Below are 20,465 nucleotides of genomic sequence, written 5' to 3'. Positions count from 1 at the left end.
CCCAGAGGGAGGAGCTGTCAGATCCTGCAGGACCGATAGGGGGACAGTGTGTGTGTGTGTGTGTGTGTAAAATACTGAGAGTGTGTCTGTTTGTGTGTGTGTGTGCGTACGCTTGCGCAACAATCATAGATTTGATCAAGAGGCCTGCCAGTCGTTGCCAGGCACACATGAGTAGGCCTGACAAACAATCCTCCTGGAGGATACTAAGTGCTAAGGAGGGTCTTACTGGAAGGATGGACACTAATAGCCTACGGCAGCAAAATGCAGAGATGGTGCCCTCTAAAATGCCTACATTTAAGGGTATTTGTAAAAAGAGGGTAGGGCCTACCTTCATACACTAGTTGTAAGAGCATAGGGATAAAGTAAAGCAATGAATGTGACCGTGTGTAATACCCTATATGGAATTACACACGGTTGGATACATTATTTGAACTGGACATACTGGGCACTACCTTAAAATCATGATTGAAGTGCAGCTCTCTGTGTGGATTTTATTGACTGCTTAAAAGAGTGAGATGGCCATGAAATCTGGAGGTGCCATGTGTTATGCAAAGGATACGCAAAGCTTTATGAAATATTTAAAACACAGCAACGCAGCCTTAGTGAAGCAGACATACTCTCCCACTAACTCCGATAGTAACTAGGATCTGTCTTGGGCAATTTTGTGTGATCTTTATGTGATATAGATCCTATCTGTATCACACAGAATTGCCCAAGACAGATTCTACCGCTGTAAGAAGTGGGATGGCACTTTCTCATCTGAAGTAATTTGTCTGATAGGTATGATCCAAAATTAAGCTTTGCTCAGTTCAACCTATTTTATTATATTTGTCTGAAATCAAATAAAGAATTTGAAAGATCGATGTGATTTTTTAAATTGAATGAAACGCCTCATCTGCATTCGCATTGCATATGGTGGGTGCAATTTAGCGATGGCAGCTATCATAAGAGTTGAAGGCGTGGTCTAGGGGGGGGGGGGGGGGGGGGGGGGGGCTTTAAGTTAGTTATTTTTGGCCACCCGTGAGAGTGAATGTCATTCCAGAAAATTTGTTCTGTTTTTTTTCTTGATTATAAATTCAGTTTATATTTGTGTATTGTAATACTAAAGATCATGGAAAGGTTACTATTGATGACATGGTCACCATTTGGTTACAGTATTGTAACAAGTTCATGTGGAAGTCTTATGTAAAGAAAGTGTTTGGAATCAATATTTCATGTTATGGAACCAACATAATATCTTGATTAACAGGAAATGTATTTAATTACTTGTAACCTAATTTAAGAAATGTGGATGGGTAATTCTGAAGTGTAAAAGTAACTACGGTAAACTGGTTGTATACAGTATATTGTATGTATGCTATTTATTAGGTTTAACCAAAGTAAGTTGACATAGGTTGCAACTTGAAATATAGGTTAGTTAATAATCAAATATAACAGTTGAACAGGCATTGAATCACATATCTAGTTTCAACTAATGTCATTTAAAAAAATTGAGAACGCCTAACTCATTTACTTGCAACCAGTTGATGTAGTTATTTTTAGGTTGATCCAAAGAGTAATTTATTACAGTGTACCCCATTTAGGTTAGTCTATAGCAGGGTTTCCAAAACTAGGCCCGAAGGACCCCAATGGCTGGACATTTTGTTTTTTGCCCGATCACTACACAGCTGATTCAAATAATCAACTAATCATCAAGCTTTGATCATTTGAACCAGCTATGTAATGTTAGGGCAAAAAACAAAGCGGGCACCCCTTGGAGTCCCGAGGACTGAGTTTGGGAAATGCTGGTCTATAGACTTCGGTCAAGCAGGTAGCCTATTGGGCCAGTTACCAAAACGGTCGCTGGTTTGAATTGCCGAGCCGACTAGGTGACAAATCTGTTGATGTGCCCTTGAGCAAGGCATTTAACCCCAATTGCTCCTGTAAGTTGCTCTGGAGAGCATCTGCTAAATGACGAAAATATTAATGTCAACAACACTCCCACTCATTTTGCTGCGTTCTAATAGACTAACATTTTTTAAGGGAAAACCAAGATGATTAACAAAACAATGAAATCATTCTCATCAAAATAGCTCTCCAACTGTTATGATGCTTACCAATTTGAGTTTAGACAGAGACAAACACTGTGGTGCAGAATACAGTAAAATACTAATCAGCCTTCTAAATACAAAGACCACCACATCACAAAACTTCTCACCATTTACTGTGGACCATGTAAAATAGAGTGTGAATCAGAATAGGTATGCCCTCATACACTATAGACAGAGCACATAATTGCAGCACGGATGTGATGCAGTTTAAACAGATGACCCGGGCTCTCTATCACCTGCATGTAGGCTACTTTAAGGCTCATGCACGAGCCTGTGCTATGTGCGCGCGGGCAAAGGGTGGACTTGTGTTGAATTGTGGCAGACTCCGCACTTGCGCGGATGCAGAATCAGGAGGAGTCTGCTCGTTGAATTCGAGTGGCTGGCCACCGCCTTCCATTCGCCCCCCCTCCCCCTCCCCCTCCGCCCGTTGCTGCAGGAGTCCTCTCCCCCACTGACTGGATACATGAAGAATTACCCGTAAACGACATCTTCCCTGCAATAATGGGCCGCCAGCTAATTACTGCGTTGACGTGTTGATATAAAGATATTTCAGATATCAAATATGAATCATGCATTTGATATTTCTGGCAAATTTGCTCGTGAGCATTCTTGCGTCCTGGCTCCATCCATCCATAGCGGCAATTGGTATGTACTGCATAATCTTAGCCCAATCCTGTCCCTTCATAACGGTATCAGTTACATTTAATAACTCGCATGCTTCTTTGTGTCATTATCTGATATTTATGATAGATATGTTGTTTTTTCTCGCTATGCTGTTTCTATTTTGGGACGGATCTGTCTGTGTCCGGAGGACAATTTAATATGCCGAGCCCTTTTAAGTGACGGTGAGAGACGGGGCAGACGAAAGCACCTCAGCATCTTTTGTTCAGGTTTATGAACATGAAATATAGCTAAGTTAACCTGAGACAAATGTTTAAGATGAACTCGTTTTAGCTGTACAATTGTGTCTAATTATTAGTACCTCAAAGATCAAAACACCTTTATAAACTGCTGTTGCAGTTTACCTTAATGTTGACCTTAACAAGGCACTCCTTTATTATATTAAGCGCTAATTTAATTATGAATTGAACTGCTATATTTTCATTAGTATAATAATATTCAGCATAACAACATGAAGAAGCCTACCCAGTCTGTCATATTCAATTTATATTTCAAATATAGGTTTTTGTAATGCAATTTAACACTATTTTGAGTTTATGTACATTTGTATTGAATTGTTCATGGGAATCCCCATATAATTATTTTTAGGTAGACCTTGAAAAAGGAATGTCATAGTTTACTGCCATACTCTAATGGTACTAATACACAACATTATACACTTAACTCTCTCAATTGTGTCCTGGAGGAATGGTGAAGTCATAATCACTTCCTGCAGTAGCAGCAATTGTTTACATGATTAGATTATGATTGACAGGCTTCCTTATGTTGGGGCTATGCAGAGTATAGACTGACTGTCATGCTCGTATGGTATCTCCTCTTCTGCAGTTTCTCAAGGAGGAGAGAATGAGGTGGTGGAGAGGGACGCAGTGTCATTATTGTCGGAGCGAGAGGCAACTGCAGCAGCGGCCACAGGCAACACAAGTCACCGTGCGGCTGAGCATGTGATCACCTACCCCTCTCGGCTCATCTACTACCTGAACGAGGACTCAGAGAGCACCTACCATGACCTGGACACCCGGGCTAGGAGCCAGGTCACAGAGGGTCATGACCAGGTACGGCTTCTGGTCAGAACTTGGGATTGTTATCCTATTGGGGAAAGGGGGATACCTAGTCAGTTGTGGAACTGAATGCGTCTTCCACATTTAACCCCTCTGAATCAGAGAGGGCTGCCATAATCAACATCCATGTCTTCAGCACCCGGGGAACAGTGGGTTAACTGCCTTGCTCAGGGGCAGAACAACTTATTTTTACCTTGTCAGCTCAGGGATTTTAACCCAGCAACCTTTCGGTTAGTGGCTCAACGCTCTAACCGCTAGGCTACCTGCCGCTACCTGAACCTATTGGAGTGCAGTGGTGGTTATGCTTGCCAATGGCAGTACACTTGTCCATGTTGGCACACTGGATAAAGTAAACGGATGAATGGGTATAGTTTGATTTAAATGATAGAAGGAATCATCAATGAGAGCATTGTCTCGCTCTATCCTCCCCTCCTCTCCCATGTTATGAGGGTGATGCCCTATTTTACTTGATATGCAGGGGAGTTACTTAACTTGGCTCGGCAGTGAAGTTGGCATGACATTCCTTACAGTCATTACAGTTACATTTTCTCAATTAAATAACCATAGAAATAAGATTGTAATTATATAACTATTAATAATAATAATACATTTCATTTTTATAGTGGTATAACTAGTCTTACCAATGGCATCCATTCTCTCAATAAACCTACAATTAGAAAATAAATCAACCTGATAAACACTAAAAACAAGGACCTGTGATGTGCTTAACATTCTCTCTCCCACAGGCGGTCCACCTTGCTCAAGCCAGTTTCCAGTTAGAGGCCTTTGGCTCCAGATTTGTACTGGACCTAACGTTAAACAAGTAAGTGTTTTTGTCTACTTCATACCTTGCTTCTCTTACTCAATACTGTTTGGTTAGCAGGCTGATCTTTTAGCTTTTGAAATAGGCATGGGTATTAGCTAACAGTGATGGATATAGGCATTTGGGTGTTGCCCAGCTCTTGTTATTTCATGGTTTACAGCAGAGAGGTCATTTTATCATAAACATAAGGAGTCATTTTCTGAACAGTCTTCCATTTTGATCCAGATCCAGTGTGTGGAACACATCCAACTACAATTTCTGTTATCAAGGTCATGGTCACAACATTAGCCACGTTCTGCAGGGCCGCCGTGCTAGACTCATTGATACGGAGAGCACCATGTGGGGCTGGATGGGTCATCTTTAAATCAAAGTGACAGGTCCCCATGATTCCAAGGGAGTTGTAAGTGATTTTCCTCACTAGTAATGAGGTGTACTATTGGTCAGGTTAATGCAGGGCCTCATGAGTCTTTGCTATGGTGATTGAACAGGACCTCTTGACAGAGACTGCCTGTGTGTCTCATCAATGGTAGACCTCATGTTGTGTCCACCATCAGTCTTCTCAGAGCTGTCACGTGAAGAACATTAGCTCCTATGACCGTGAACATACATTATTTTGTGGGCTGATTATAATATCCTAGAGCTAAATGAGCACTCATATAAGAGCCTGGCAAATGCATTGTCTTTGAATATAGGTATGGGGAAGCATGGAGGGAAGAATATAGGTATGGGGAAGTATGGAGGGAAGAATATAGGTATGGGGAAGCATGGAGGGAAGAATATAGGTATGGGGAAGCATGGAGGGAAGGATATAGGTATGGGGAAGCATGGAGGGAAGAATATAGGTATGGGGAAGCATGGAGGGAAGAATATAGGTATGGGGAAGCATGGAGGGAAGAATATAGGTATGGGGAAGCATGGAGGGAAGAATATAGGTATGTGGAAGCATGGAGGGAAGAATATAGGTATGGGGAAGCATGGAGACTCTTGGCATTGACCTTTGAAGGTAGTGTGGTTTGGTGACCATGTGTAGGAAGGTAGGGGGTGGGGGAAGTGGTCATGGTGACCAATGCTGTCAGAGGAGGTGGGATGATACACACACACACACACACACACACACACACACAATAAACTACAGCAGGAAGCATGTGGAGACATGAGGGGTCGGTGCCCTGTCCCTGACCTGATAACTTCTCCTGGCCTCACAACACAAACTAGTTTTCCTGTTACTCTCAGTCCCAACAGTCAGGCTTTGAACAATAGCATTTAATCAAGAGAAAATGTGTTTTTGATCAGACAATAATTACACAATAAGTAACCTTGCGGAAGTGAAGAGAAGATGTTCTTTGTGACCAGATCCTATGTTGTTTTCATTGATTGTGAGTATTATGTGAGTGTGACTTTTTGGTGCAGGTCTTTTTAGTCTGTGTCTATGGGTAGGATGAATTCTGCTCACTGTTGTAGCTGTGAGAATGCTGATCTAAATATAGATAGGTCTGCAACCTGCCAATGGGTGCAACTTGTACTGCTCGCTGTTCATCTTACTTCTGCACCTGGAGAACATATTTTCAGCATAATAGAGTTGACTATTCTTAAAGGGATACTTCAGGATTTTTCTACTTCCCCAGAGTCAGATGAACTTGTGGATACCATTTTATGTATCTCTGTCCAGTATGAAGGAAGTTTAAGGTAGTTTTGCGAGCCAATGCTAACTACCATTAGCGCAATGACTGGAAGTCTATGGGTATCTGCTAGCCACTAGCGCAATGACTGGAAGTCTATGGGTATCTGCTAGCCGTTAGCACAATAACTGGAAGTCTGCTGCTAGCAGATACCCTTAGACTAGCACTAACACTATTTAGCAATTGCGCTAGCGCTAGTTAGCAACTTCCTTCAAACTGCACGCAGAGTAGCCTAGTGGTTAGAGTGTTGGACTAGTAACCGGAAGGTTGCAAGTTCAAGCCGCCGAGCTGACAAGGTACAAATCTGTCGATCTGCCCCTGAACAGGCAGTTAACCCACTGTTTCTAGGCCGTCATTGTAAATTAGAATTTGTTCTTAACTGACTTGCCTGGTTAAATAAAGGTAAAAAAAAAATATATATATATATATATAAATGGTATTGATAAGTTCATCTGACTCTGAGGCAGTAGATAAAGGATCTTATTGCCCAAATCCCAAGGTATCCCTTTAACAGTGAACTGTGTTTTATTGTCATTTCAATGTCAAAACCTATATAGTTTTCATGGAAAACCTATATGCAGATGGTTTAATGTAGGTTTAGATTGGGTATCTACTGGTCTCATAATATCTCTGTGTTTTAATTGGCATTGATCTGGGGCTGATTCAGTCATGCAGTGGTCTGGGCTGCAGTACAGTATGTCTTGTCCTCCCTTTCCCTGAGCATCACTATTCAATTAGGAGCAGACTGATTATTTCCATGTGCCAGGGCGAAAGCAATGACAGCATCATGTGTCAATGGGGGATTTGGGCTGGAGCTGGTCTTTCGCCAGGCCCCAGAACCTCCTGCAGTTTCTGGTCTTTCCCCTCTCCTCTACCACTGCATTGTGTAACTCAGTCTCCTGTGTACTCAAATACCTCAGGGTAGGACTCCTTGGCCCCAAACACATAAACACTCTCATACACACACACTGCACATTACACATTGCGACATGTACTTCTCCGGCCTCCCTTCTCTACACACACACATACACACACACATACACACACTTCGGTACACTCACGTTCCACTGCTCCAGCCCTCCACACTCTGCAATGCCGCACTCTCCCCTCTCTCCCCTCCACGCACTTTCTCTCTCTCTCTCTCTTCCCCACTCACTCATACACACACACACACACACTCTGTCTCTGTCTCACACATACATGTATGCACGCACACATACACACATTTTCTCTCACGTACACAGACATTCACACACACACTCACAGTGCTGTGGCACACTCTCCTCTCCCTGCCTCATACGTCAAGCTAAAAATAGCCCCTCACTCAGGAATCTCTCACAGACACTGCACTGGTGCTTTGACTCTCTCTCTCTCTCTCTCTCTCTCTTTCTCTTTCTTTCTTTCTTTCTTTCTCTCTCTCTCTCTCTCTCTCTCTCTCTCTCTCGCTCTCTCTCTCTCTCTCTCTCTTTCTCTTTCTTTCTCTCTCTCTCTCTCTCTCTCTCTCTCTCTCTCTCTCTCTCTCTCTCTCTCTTTCTCTTTCTTTCTCTCTCTCTCTCTCTCTCTCTCTCTCTCTCTCTCTCTCTCTCTCTCTACACCCAACTGTGCACAGCACTTCCAGCCCACTCGCTGAGCAACGCTCCAAAATGTCACACACGTACAGCACATTTCCAAAGACACTTCTTTTGTATTTTTTTTCTACTTTTCTGCAGCAAAAGGTGCTGTATGTCCAGGGGTGGGAGGGTGTTTTGAATGAGATCTACAAGGTTGCCCCGAAAAGCGCCATTGTGGCAGAAATGTCAGTCTCTTGAAGTCAGTCGTCAGCTAACAGATTGAGTGTGTGTAACGGTGTGGTGTGACATGGCTCGCTGAGTCAGACGGTGGGAACAGCCTGGAGGACAGTGGTGCTCAAGGTGAAGCAAAAGCCTCACACAATCATTTATCATGTCTTGCTTCATTGACACCATTTTGAAAAGGGATATGATATTCTTAGTTACTTGTATCAATGCCATACCTGTCATGGCTGTTTTTCTATGTTATTTGCCTGTCATGGCTGTTTTTCTATGTTCTTTGCCTGTCATGGTTGCTTTTCTATGTTCTTTGTCTGTCATGGTTGCTTTTCTATGTTATTTGCCTGTCATGGTTGCTTTTCTATGTTCTTTGTCTGTCATGGTTGCTTTTCTATGTTCTTTGCCTGTCATGGCTGTTTTTCTATGTTCTTTGCCTGTCATGGCTGTTTTTCTATGTTCTTTGCCTGTCATGGTTGCTTTTCTATGTTCTTTGTCTGTCATGGTTGCTTTTCTATGTTATTTGCCTGTCATGGCTGTTTTTCTATGTTCTTTGCCTGTCATGGCTGTTTTTCTATGTTCTTTGCCTGTCATGGTTGCTTTTCTATGTTATTTGCCTGTCATGGCTGTTTTTCTATGTTATTTGCCTGTCATGGCTGTTTTTCTATGTTCTTTGCCTGTCATGGCTGTTTTTCTATGTTCTTTGCCTGTCATGGCTGCTTTTCTATGTTATTTGCCTGTCATGGCTGTTTTTCTATGTTATTTGCCTGTCATGGCTGCTTTTCTATGTTCTTTGCCTGTCATGGCTGTTTTTCTATGTTATTTGCCTGTCATGGATGTTCTTTCTATGTTCTTTGCTTGTCATGGATGTTCTTTCTATGTTCTTTCTATGTTCTTTGCCTGTCATGGATGTTCTTTCTATGTTCTTTGCCTGTTATGGATGTTCTTTCTAATCAATGTACTTACTCATTTTAGAAAAAGTATTTGTTTTTGAAATAATGATACAATTTTGAATTATGAGTTGTTTTAGATGTTCTCTTGCTCTAGATGTTGTTCAAAGGTTAGAATAGATTTGACATTGGTTTGAACTACAAAAGAGCATTTCTCCTGGTTTGTTCACTAAATGCCAGCTTTATGATGGATTCTGTATCCGTTTTTGGAAGCAGTCTGTCACAACTGTGTGTTGACTGTCTTTCATAATCTTTCAGAGTATGCAGCTTGGTGTATTTATGCTGTATTATACTGTATGTATCTTATACATATTATTGTACTGTCTCAACCACCTGGCAGCCTAACAAAAATAATGTTTCCCTCCCTCCCTCTCCTCATTCGAACTGAAGCATCTTACCTACTCTTTTTATAGCTGCACAGTATTCAGCGTTTAAGCTATCTTTTTAACTGTGAGATGGTGTGGGTGTATTTTAAGTTCATGTGGGTGTACTTGACGTTGGGTTTTTGAAGAGGATTACCTAAGGTTTGTGGTGATTGTTGAATGTAGCTGTTTAACCGGATGCACTCCTCTAAACCGCCATGTAAGTCACAGTACCAGGGCCAGACCACAGCCAGACGGTTAGGGCAGCAGGTCATCACAACAGACACACAACATGTCACTAACCCACGCCCTTCTCCTTTTACTTCCTAGTGACTTGTTGTCGTCGGATTATGTGGAGATCCACTATGAGGAGGGTAAACCTGTTCTATCAAAGGTAACATCTCCAGCCAGAACACCCACTCTGTTTGGGTACCTGTTTTTCGTTCTCTCTTTTTTCAGAGGAGCCTAATTGGTTCCCTGTGGAAGGTACAGGGCCTGCAGCTGTTACAGGGTGTATTGTTTTGTTTAACTGTGGCTAGTTAGGGGCAATCAAAGAACAAGTGGAGAGTTAAAGCAAAATGCAGCAAAATGCTTAAAGACATCCAAACTATTCACCCTACTATGTTGACAGGACCACTGGGGTTCACAGACATGAAAATAAATCAAATGGCCTTGTATGGTACAGAGGTACTTTGACACTTCTACTTTGATGTTATTTATCCACTTGGTCTTGATGTATCCTAACATTGCTGTTATTGATTACCATTAGCTAACCTCGTCAAGTCAATGGTGCTCCATCATCAGTATAACTACACTTTATCTTATCCACCCTGATGCTGTTTGCACCTGTTTTAGTGATGTAAGAGAAAGACCGAGGGAAGGAGGGAGGGATAGACTGCTAGCAAGAGAGAGGTAAAAGAGGCTAGAGATGTGATAGTTGGCTGCTGTGTGCCCGTGTTAGTTACTGTACCGCTGCTGCTGGTGTTGCTGAATCAGGTTGAGGCAGAGGGGCTGGGCACAGTGGAGCTAGCTGACTCAGCACAGCTCCACTCCGCTCCCCGGCAGCCTCCTGTCTCTCCTGCCTGACTGCCTGCCTGCCTGCCTGCCTGCCTGCCTGGCTGCCTGGAACCCAGGTCACGTGACAGGGGAGCTAGAGACGCTGGTGCTCTGCAGTAGCTATGCAGTGTGGGATGGTAGGAGTGAAAGAGAGAGTGTCCTCTGCTCACCCTGGGCCTAGTTGATAACTGAGTCACAGATGAGGGAGAGGGAAAGTGATGTGGACCATTGAGGTCTGAAGAAGAACAGCCATTAGTTTGAGGCCCACCACCACAACCCACACTGCAGAAAGATATTATTTATAAATGTGAGCTGAATGCGTAAACCAGGCTGCAGATGACATATTGCACACCTTTATAGTCTCTCCAACTGAATAAACAGTCAAATGTCGACAAAGTTGCAATAATCCAGCGAATACACACCCTGGGCCGAGTAGAAAGTAGGCTACTCCATCTGAGTTACATTGCATTGCTATATATTGACTCAAATGGTACAGCTGTGAATGTGATAAGTATGCCGTGTATGTATTTGTTTGCTGAATATTTTGTAGGAAGCTCCACTCCAAACCCATGGAGTAATGTTGGTATGTACACTCAGTGGCCAGTTTATTAGGTACACCACCCGTTTCACGAAAATGGTTCGCTTCTACTGACAGTGAGTCATGTGGCCGTGGCTTGCTATATAAAGTGGGCAGACAGGCATAAAGGCATTCAGTTACTGTTCGATTGAATGTTAGAATGGGCAAAACAAGTGACCTAAGCGACTGAGCATGGCAATGATTGTCGGTAGCAGGCACGCCAGTTCCAGTATGTCAGAAACGGCCGGCCTTCTTGGCTTTTCACGGATGACAGAAAATAACGGCAAATAACGGCGCAGTACAACAGTGGTCTGCAGAACGGCATCTCAGAACGCACAATTCGTTGGTCCTTGTCACAGATGGGCTATTGCAGCAGACGACCACACCGGGTTCCACTCCTATCAGCTAAAAACAAGAAGAAGTGGCTCCAGTGGGCACGTGATCACCAACACTGGACAACTGAGGAGTGGTTCCTGTTGCTTCAAGCTGATGGCAGAGTCAGGAATTGGCATAAGCAGCATAAGTTCATGGCCCCGTCCTTCCTAGTGTCAACAGTACAGGCCGGTGGCAGTGGGGTAATGGTGTAGGGTATGTTTTCCTGGCACACGTTAGGTCCCTTGATACCAATTGAGCAATGTTTCCATGCCCCAAACAATTCAGGCTTTTCTGGAGGTTTTTCTGGAGGCAACCCGGTACTAGATGTGTGTACCTAATAAACTGGCCACTGAGTGTACAGTATATGTCTCAGATTTGCCCTCTGCTCTTCAGTAGGTATATGTGATGTTGTATAAGTATTGTATAAATGTTGTTTCTGTGTATCCTCAGGGTGGTGAGCACTGTTACTACCATGGCCAGGTGAGGGGGGAAGATGACTCTAATGTGGCCTTGTCTACCTGCAATGGGCTGCAGTAAGTGAACACCAGCAGTTTTACATAAAAGTCAGTGCACGGAATACTTGTAGATATCGGTGCTTTCTACAGCTGCTATTGACTTAGTATTGACTGTCTTCTCTCTTCATTTTTCCTCTCGCTCCTTTACCTGACAGCGGAATGTTTGATGATGGACTCTATGTGTATCTAATTGAGCCTCTGCAACAGACTCACTCAATTGTAAGTTCTTCCTCATATTTATGCTTTTCAAAATCTTTGCTACACAAGTACTATTTGTTCTACCTCTACTTGTGCTACTGCTAGGATCTCTTCTGCCACTTTTACTGTTACTAAAGCCTCATTTTTTCCTGTAAAGCACATTAGGTTATCTCGTAAAAATGGTATGCTTGCCATTGACAAGGGTGTTCTTGTTTTTGAAGGAAGTCCATGGTTTACAATAGTGAAGGACATAATGATAACAAAGTCCTGCACGTGTGGAAATGATTATACCTCACTAATCTGTATTGAGCTTTTCCAAAAGTTATATAAGCATAGAATGTACAGTGCCTTCAGGAAGTATTCATACCCCTTGACTTATTCCACATTTTGTTGTGTTACAGCCTGAATTCAAAATGGATTCAATAAAAAACAAGTATCACCCATCTACACACAATATCCCATTGTGACAAAGTGAAAACATGTTTTTAGAAATTCTAGCAAAAAAAACAAACAATGAAATACAGAAATATCTCATTTACATAAGTATTCACACCCCTGAGTCAAGGCATGTTAGAATCCCCGTTGGCGGTGATTACAGCTGTGAGTCTTTCTGGGTAAGTCTAGAAGTTCTTTGCACACCTGGATTGTACATTTGCCCATTATTCTTTTCAAAATACTTAAAGTTCTCTCAAGTTGGTTGTTGACAATTGTTTTATCATTAAAAAAAAAAAAAAAAAAAATGTTTAAACAATTGTTTTTTATTATTATCCCATTCACCATCCCCTCTCTTCGGTGCTTACAGGTTTGCATACATAAACATACATTTTACACATACATTTTACACATACATTTGACATATACATTTGACATATACATTTGACATATATTTGACATATACGGTACTTTTATATACAGCAATCACATAACAATAATATGTTACCGACATAAGCTCTTTAATCCCTCCCCTCAGCCACTCTCAGCCCATCCCACCTATCACCATAGACCTCAGCTCTTTAATCCTTCCCCTCAGCCACTCTCAGCCCATCCCACCTATCACCATAGACCTCAGCTCATTAATCCCTCCCCTCAGCCACTCTCAGCCCATCCCACCTATCACCATAGACTTCAGCTCTTTAATCCCTCCCCTCAGCCACTCTCAGCCCATCCCACCTATCACCATAGACCTCAGCTCTTTAATCCCTCCCCTCAGCCACTCTCAGCCCATCCCACCTATCACCATAGACCACCCTCGTTTGGTTTCCATGTGCCATATATTTTTCAATTGTGCTGCGATATTGTTGACCATACATGTTGAACCTTTCTAATTCAAATCAAATCAAATCAAATTTTATTTGTCACATACACATGGTTAGCAGATGTTAATGCGAGTGTAGCGAAATGCTTGTGCTTCTAGTTCCGACAATGCAGTAATAACCAACAAGTAATCTAACTAACAATTCCAAAACTACTGTCTTGTACACAGTGTAAGGGGATAAAGAATATGTACATAAGGATATATGAATGAGTGATGGTACAGAGCAGCATAGGCAAGATACAGTAGATGGTATCGAGTACAGTATGTACAAATGAGATGAGTATGTAAACAAAGTGGCATAGTTTAAAGTGGCTAGTGATACATGTATTACATAAGGATACAGTCGATGATATAGAGTACAGTATATACGTATGCATATGAGATGAATAATGTAGGGTAAGTAACATTATATAAGGTAGCATTGTTTAAAGTGGCTAGTGATATATTTACATCATTTCCCATCAATTCCCATTATTAAAGTGGCTGGAGTTGAGTCAGTGTCAGTGTGTTGGCAGCAGCCACTCAATGTTAGTGGTGGCTGTTTAACAGTCTGATGGCCTTGAGATAGAAGCTGTTTTTCAGTCTCTCGGTCCCAGCTTTGATGCACCTGTACTGACCTCGCCTTCTGGATGATAGCGGGATGAACAGGCAGTGGCTCGGGTGGTTGATGTCCTTGATGATCTTTATGGCCTTCCTGTGACATCGGGTGGTGTAGGTGTCCTGGAGGGCAGGTAGTTTGCCCCCGGTGATGCGTTGTGCAGACCTCACCACCCTCTGGAGAGCCTTACGGTTGAGGGCGGAGCAGTTGCCGTACCAGGCGGTGATACAGCCCGCCAGGATGCTCTCGATTGTGCATCTGTAGAAGTTTGTGAGTGCTTTTGGTGACAAGCCAAATTTCTTCAGCCTCCTGAGGTTGAAGAGGCGCTGCTGCGCCTTCTTCACAATGCTGTCTGTGTGAGTGGACCAATTCAGTTTGTCTGTGATGTGTATGCCGAGGAACTTAAAACTTGCTACCCTCTCCACTACTGTTCCATCGATGTGGATAGGGGGGTGTTCCCTCTGCTGTTTCCTGAAGTCCACAATCATCTCCTTAGTTTTGTTGACGTTGAGTGTGAGGTTATTTTCCTGACACCACACTCCGAGGGCCCTCACCTCCTCCCTGTAGGCCGTCTCGTCGTTGTTGGTAATCAAGCCTACCACTGTTGTGTCGTCCGCAAACTTGATGATTGAGTTGGAGGCGTGCGTGGCCACGCAGTCGTGGGTGAACAGGGAGTACAGGAGAGGGCTCAGAACGCACCCTTGTGGGGCCCCAGTGTTGAGGATCAGCGGGGAGGAGATGTTGTTGCCTACCCTCACCACCTGGGGGCGGCCCGTCAGGAAGTCCAGTACCCAGTTGCACAGGGCGGGGTCGAGACCCAGGGTCTCGAGCTTGATGACGAGCTTGGAGGGTACTATGGTGTTGAATGCCGAGCTGTAGTCAATGAACAGCATTCTCACATAGGTATTCCTCTTGTCCAGATGGGTTAGGGCGGTGTGCAGTGTGGTTGAGATTGCATCGTCTGTGGACCTATTTGGGCGGTAAGCAAATTGGAGTGGGTCTAGGGTGTCAGGTAGGGTGGAGGTGATATGGTCCTTGACTAGTCTCTCAAAGCACTTCATGATGACGGAAGTGAGTGCTACGGGGCGGTAGTCGTTTAGCTCAGTTACCTTAGCTTTCTTGGGAACAGGAACAATGGTGGCCCTCTTGAAGCATGTGGGAACAGCAGACTGGTATAGGGATTGATTGAATATGTCCGTAAACACACCGGCCAGCTGGTCTGCGCATGCTCTGAGGGCGCGGCTGGGGATGCCGTCTGGGCCTGCAGCCTTGCGAGGGTTTCATAGTTAATTCATTCATAATTCATTAACTTCATTAACAATCATTAATTTCATAGTATCCAACAAATTGTGAGCTAAAGATGAAAACCTTTCCAACAAGTATTATTATATTATTTATTGACTGACTATGGCTTTCCAAATCGCCCAACACTGCTATTTGTAAGGTTCATTTTAAGTGAATGTTGTGGTTTTTTAAGTAAATGTTGTGAGCAGAAACAAGCTACATAGGGGCAATACCAGAATAAATTATCTAGTGATTATGTCTCTTCGCAGCAAAATCTACAGAGCTGAGATTTGTGTATTCCTGATATTGTTGACCATTGTTAGACAGCCATTTTCATGTCTTGACATAGATTTTCAAGTCGATTTAAGTAACAACTGTAACTAGGCCTCAAAGGAACATTCAATGTTGTCTTGGTAGGCAACTCCAGTGTATATTTGGCCTTGTGTTTTAGGTAAAGATTTTGCCTCTGCTTAGCTCTATTCTGTTTCTTTTTATCATACCCATAACATGATTCAGCCACCACCATCCTTGAAAATATGAAGTGGTACTCAGTGATTGTTGTGTTGGATTTACCCCAAACATAATGCTTTATATTTAGGACATAAAGTTCCTTTTTTTGCCACATTTGTTGCAGTATTACTTTAGTACCTTGTTCCAAACAGGATGCATGTTTTTAATATATTTTTTTCTGTACAGGCTTCCTTCTTTTCACTGTGTCATTTAGGTTAGTATTGTGGGGTAACTACAACGTTGTTGATCCATCCCCAGTTTTCTCCTATCACAGGCATTACATTTTGTAACTGTTTTAAAGCTACCACTGGCCCGAAATCCCTGAGCAGTTTCCTTCCTCTCCGGCAACTGAGTTAGGAAGGACACCTTTATCTTTGTAGTGAATGGGTGTATTGATACACCATCTGAAGTGTAATGAATAACTTCACCATGCTCAAAGAAATATTCAATGTCTGCTTTTTTTCAAGGAATTGGAAAACCCCCGTGGTCTTAGTGGTTGAATCTGTGTATGAAATTCACTGCTCGACTGAGGGACCTTACAGATAACTGTATGTGTGGGGAACAGAGATGAGGTAGTCATTAAAAAAACATGTTAAACACTATTATTGCACACATAGTGAGTCCATACAATTTATTATGTGACTTATGTGTACTCCTGAACTTGGGGGGTTGAATACTCATTGACTCAATACATTTCATTTTTTCATTTTTTATTAATTTGTAAACATTTCTATAAACATAATTCCACTTTTACATGATGGGGTATTGTGTGTTGGCCATTGATACATTATCTCAATTTAATTAATTTTAAATTCAGGCTGTAACACAACAACATGTGGAAAAAATAAATGGCTGTGATACTTTCTGAAGGCAATGTATATCAGGCAAGGTCCATGATGCAAATGGAAAGAATAATGGTAATGTAATGATAATGTAGTAAGCTTAATAAAGTATTGCGTTTTACATGTCTACCTTAAATATTGATTGACGTTGACTAGTTGTGAAAATGTGATCATGTTTCTTGTTACGCAGACCAATGTCAATGCCCTCCGAGCCAGTCAATCCCTACCCCGTTATGACCTATCTTTTGTAACCTGACCCCTGTTCCCTGTTCCCTGTATCCACCACATTTATCACACCCTTGCTGACAGTTAATGGTTTCCCTCACAGGATACAGCTGCACGACCCCACTCTCTGCGCAGGAGGCCCACCCTCCAGAGGAACAATGACCAAGAGGAACTGGGTAATGAGTTATGCATCTTTCTGCCATCTTTGGATCTTGCATAACCTCCAAGAGGCCTCTACCACTTTACATCAACACTCTCACGGCCTGTCTGCCTGACATTCCAAAACCGTTCGTATCCTCTCCTACTAACGCTAACATTAGGTTCCCCATATGACAGCTCTAGACCTGGTTGAAATACATATACACACACTTTCAAATAGCTGTGTTGCGCTTGATTTGGTTTGCCCAGTGGAGTGCAACCAATGGAGGGAAAGGGAAAGGGGGATACCTAGTCAGCTGTACAACTCAATGCCTTTAACTGAAATGTGTCTTCCGCATTTAACCCAAACCCCTCTGAATCAGAGAGGTGCGGGGGGGGGGGGGGGGGGGGGGGGGGGGGCTGCCTTATAGTGAAGAACAAACTCCAAGGTAAATCAATTGTCTTTTATATGTATTTGACCTATGCATACTTCAATGTATTTGACCTATGTAGTTGACCTATGCATACTTCAATGTATTTAACCTATGTATTTGACCTATGTATTTGACCTATGCATACTTCAGTGTATTTGACCCAGATCTGGACTGTGTCACAGGACACAGCAGGTTTCCCTCCTATGGCATCTGTATCTTGCCCTCTACCTTGGTGTGTTTCTCTTCCCGGGTAAAGGTCCAATGCAGATGTTTTCATCTCAATATCAAATCATTTCTGGGTAACAATGAAAGTACCTTGCTAGCTAGGTTTCCATCCAATTGGCGACAGATTCTCATGCAGACTGACTCGTTGGGGATAGAAATCACGGCATAATGACGTAGTGCACCCAAAATGTGCTTTTTAGTTGAAGTTGAACATCTAAAGTTCAATGTGATTCCATCGCATTTTCAACTCGAACCGATAATTGTCACAAAAACTGTTGTGTTAAATAGAAAATGTGCCTACTCTGGTCTTGGTACCTGCGCTCTAGCCAACAGCTCGCAGATACAGTGCGGTTAGGCTGTGAGGGTAGGCTAGGCTTCATGATGAGATTATTATGGATAAGAGCGAAAATATTTGTGTTTGTCAAACGGGCAGTCAAGCATCGATCATCATTTCACCCGAATAAGACCGTTGATATTTATTGGAAAGGAGCATCAAGCTCATCACCTTGCACTTTCACCACCCTGTGAAGTTCATCATAACTTCTATCATCTGTAGCCTAATAAACTGCATGGTTTCCTGAGGACCACACACTATATAATCGTGTGATCCAAGTTTACTTCTATACGATGGTTATTATATCAATATTTGCGCAAAAAGGCGTTCCAACCGCCATTTTTCGCAATTGTACCAACACAAAAAGATCCCACCATATCGAACACACGAATTATCTTTCCTTATTTATTCAGTTGTATCGAAGCTTCCTGTTTCCATCACAACTGTCATGAATTTTTTATACAGTGTGACAGTTTTCAATTAAACTTGTCAAAAAGAGAGCAAAGAGACATTTTTCAAGAAATAATTTTCCTATGATTGTCTGGGAGTGGTCTGAGTGCGAAGGGGAAAACAGAAAAAATAGCTTTTATTAGCAGAGAGGTTTGGAACTCTCTTTCTTATTGGTCTATTAACTCATTTACTGCCTGGTGGCCAAAACTCCATCCCAACAAAACAGGCTGAAATTTCACTTCAATAACATTATCGTCATTTTCACAATTTCACAGTATTATTCCAACCTCATAGCGTGGAAATATATATAAAATACAGGCAAATCACATTTCTGACTGCACTGGGCCTTTAATGTGCTCTATGTCTCTCTAGTGGAGGAGGAGCAGCTGCTTTCGGAGCTGGAGGACATGTCCTGGCTGAAGCGCAGGAAAAAGCGGGCTGTAAGTCTGTGACCTCATCAGTCCCTTAAAAGGATTTTGTAACACACTCCACCTACTGTAAGTTCATTCACCCCTGCTGTATTATGTAGTGTGTTAAGTTATTGTGTCATGTGACCTTGTGTTACAACGTAGCCTCCCAGTATAGGTCCATCATTTAAAGTGACCTCTTTTAATTATCTCTCACAACATAATTTGCAACTCAACTCAGCACCACACAACACGTCATCTTTTGTTGTCTTCCTCTTTCATGTCTGCGTGTTATGATAGTGAACTGATCTGTGTTTTTTTTTTTTCAGATGCCTCGGAATGTCTTTGAGGAAATGAAGTATTTGGAGATTATGATTGTCAGTGACCACAATATGGTATGTGCCCTCAAAAAAACCAACCAAGTCAACACATAGACACAAGACAGGAAATATGAGTGAGCTGGGTGTGAAATATTTCAGCAATGTGTCATTCTTTTACTGTAAAGTATGGCTCAAAATAGTATTCAACCAACTATGCCCACAAGAGGGTGCAACACGATTGAATGTGGTGGACGCATGATTCATATCCTATCTAACATAACCATCGTCCAGATTTGAAAACACCAGTCTTGTTCTATTGTTGGACCGTCATAAAAACAACATGCATATTTTATGCATTTTTAAAATGGTGTCGGAGAAACTTGGTATATTTAAGTATTTATTCAAATTGCACTTAACAATCCTTTTTAACCAAAGCTATGTGCCATTGTTTTTGTGTGGGGTGCAGTATAAGCGACACAAGGCCAAGCAGCACACCAGAAACTTTGCCAAGTCGGTGGTGAACTTTGTGGATGCTGTGAGTAACCTCTTCAGTTGGCTCTGAGAACTGATTCTTTACTTTGTACCTCTTTTAAACTACAAATATTCAGTCATTTCCTTTTTCTGGTATATGTATCAGGGTGCCCACCAGAACATCCAGAATAAGGCTAAACTCTGATACTTTACTGGCTGTTGATATGTTTGTGTACCTTGAGGTATATTTTCAGTGCAATCATAGTTGAATCAATTATTGTGTTTTGCAAAGTATAGGAATACCTAAACGTTTATGTGTATGGGTCCAGCACAGGAGGTTGGTGGCACCTTAATTGGGGAGGACGGGCTTGTGGTAATGACTGGAGCGGAATCAGTGGAATGGTTTAAAATACATCAAAGACATGGTTTGATGCCATTCCATTTGCTCCGTTCCAGCCATTATTATGAGCCGTCCTCCCCTCAGCAGCCCCCAGTGGTGTATATCACGTTATGTGTGTATATATAGGTATGTCTATTGAGAAAAGCTGTTCAACATGTATATTAGAGAGCCCCCAGAGGTAGAACCCAGTAATGATCACTTCCTCATGTATCACACTGTACATCTCCTGTACCCTGAGTCGGCCCCATACTATTCAGATTTTGTACTGTATCACTACGGTGTTTGTTGTTGCTCTGTGTAGCCGTGATGTGCAATAACAGTCCCTTGTCTCTCCCTGCTCCCAGTGTGCTTTGTCCCCTGTCCC

At 42.4% G+C, this 20,465-nt stretch overlaps 1 protein-coding gene across 6 annotated transcripts in view; it reads left to right on the top strand.

The window, feature by feature from the left end:
* The first annotated feature begins 2,465 nt into the window (after positions 1 to 2,465).
* Positions 2,466 to 20,465, top strand: part of LOC110520143 (disintegrin and metalloproteinase domain-containing protein 23) — a 39,830-nt gene continuing 21,830 nt past the window's right edge. For 3 of the 6 annotated variants that reach the window (XR_002472948.2, XR_002472947.2, XM_036974508.1), the window contains exons 1-10: positions 2,468 to 2,735; positions 3,597 to 3,823; positions 4,576 to 4,652; positions 9,758 to 9,821; positions 11,886 to 11,968; positions 12,106 to 12,169; positions 17,026 to 17,098; positions 18,876 to 18,943; positions 19,240 to 19,305; positions 19,697 to 19,765. Coding sequence is in view for 4 of the 6 variants with exons in the window: in XM_036974508.1 (XP_036830403.1) it covers positions 2,660 to 2,735; positions 3,597 to 3,823; positions 4,576 to 4,652; positions 9,758 to 9,821; positions 11,886 to 11,968; positions 12,106 to 12,169; positions 17,026 to 17,098; positions 18,876 to 18,943; positions 19,240 to 19,305; positions 19,697 to 19,765 (867 nt within the window). In the remaining 2 variants the exon portion in view is untranslated. Of the gene's footprint in view, positions 2,736 to 3,596; positions 3,824 to 4,575; positions 4,653 to 9,757; positions 9,822 to 11,885; positions 11,969 to 12,105; positions 12,170 to 17,025; positions 17,099 to 18,875; positions 18,944 to 19,239; positions 19,306 to 19,696; positions 19,766 to 20,465 lie in introns of all 6 variants that reach the window. The other 3 variants (XM_021597246.2, XM_021597244.2, XM_036974503.1) reach the window with 2 other exon arrangements.

Source organism: Oncorhynchus mykiss, chromosome 3 (genome assembly GCF_013265735.2).
Source record: "Oncorhynchus mykiss isolate Arlee chromosome 3, USDA_OmykA_1.1, whole genome shotgun sequence".
Taxonomy (NCBI): domain Eukaryota; kingdom Metazoa; phylum Chordata; class Actinopteri; order Salmoniformes; family Salmonidae; genus Oncorhynchus; species Oncorhynchus mykiss.
The sequence above is the reverse complement of the archived record's forward strand: the minus strand, read 5'-3'. Positions and strand labels throughout refer to the sequence as shown.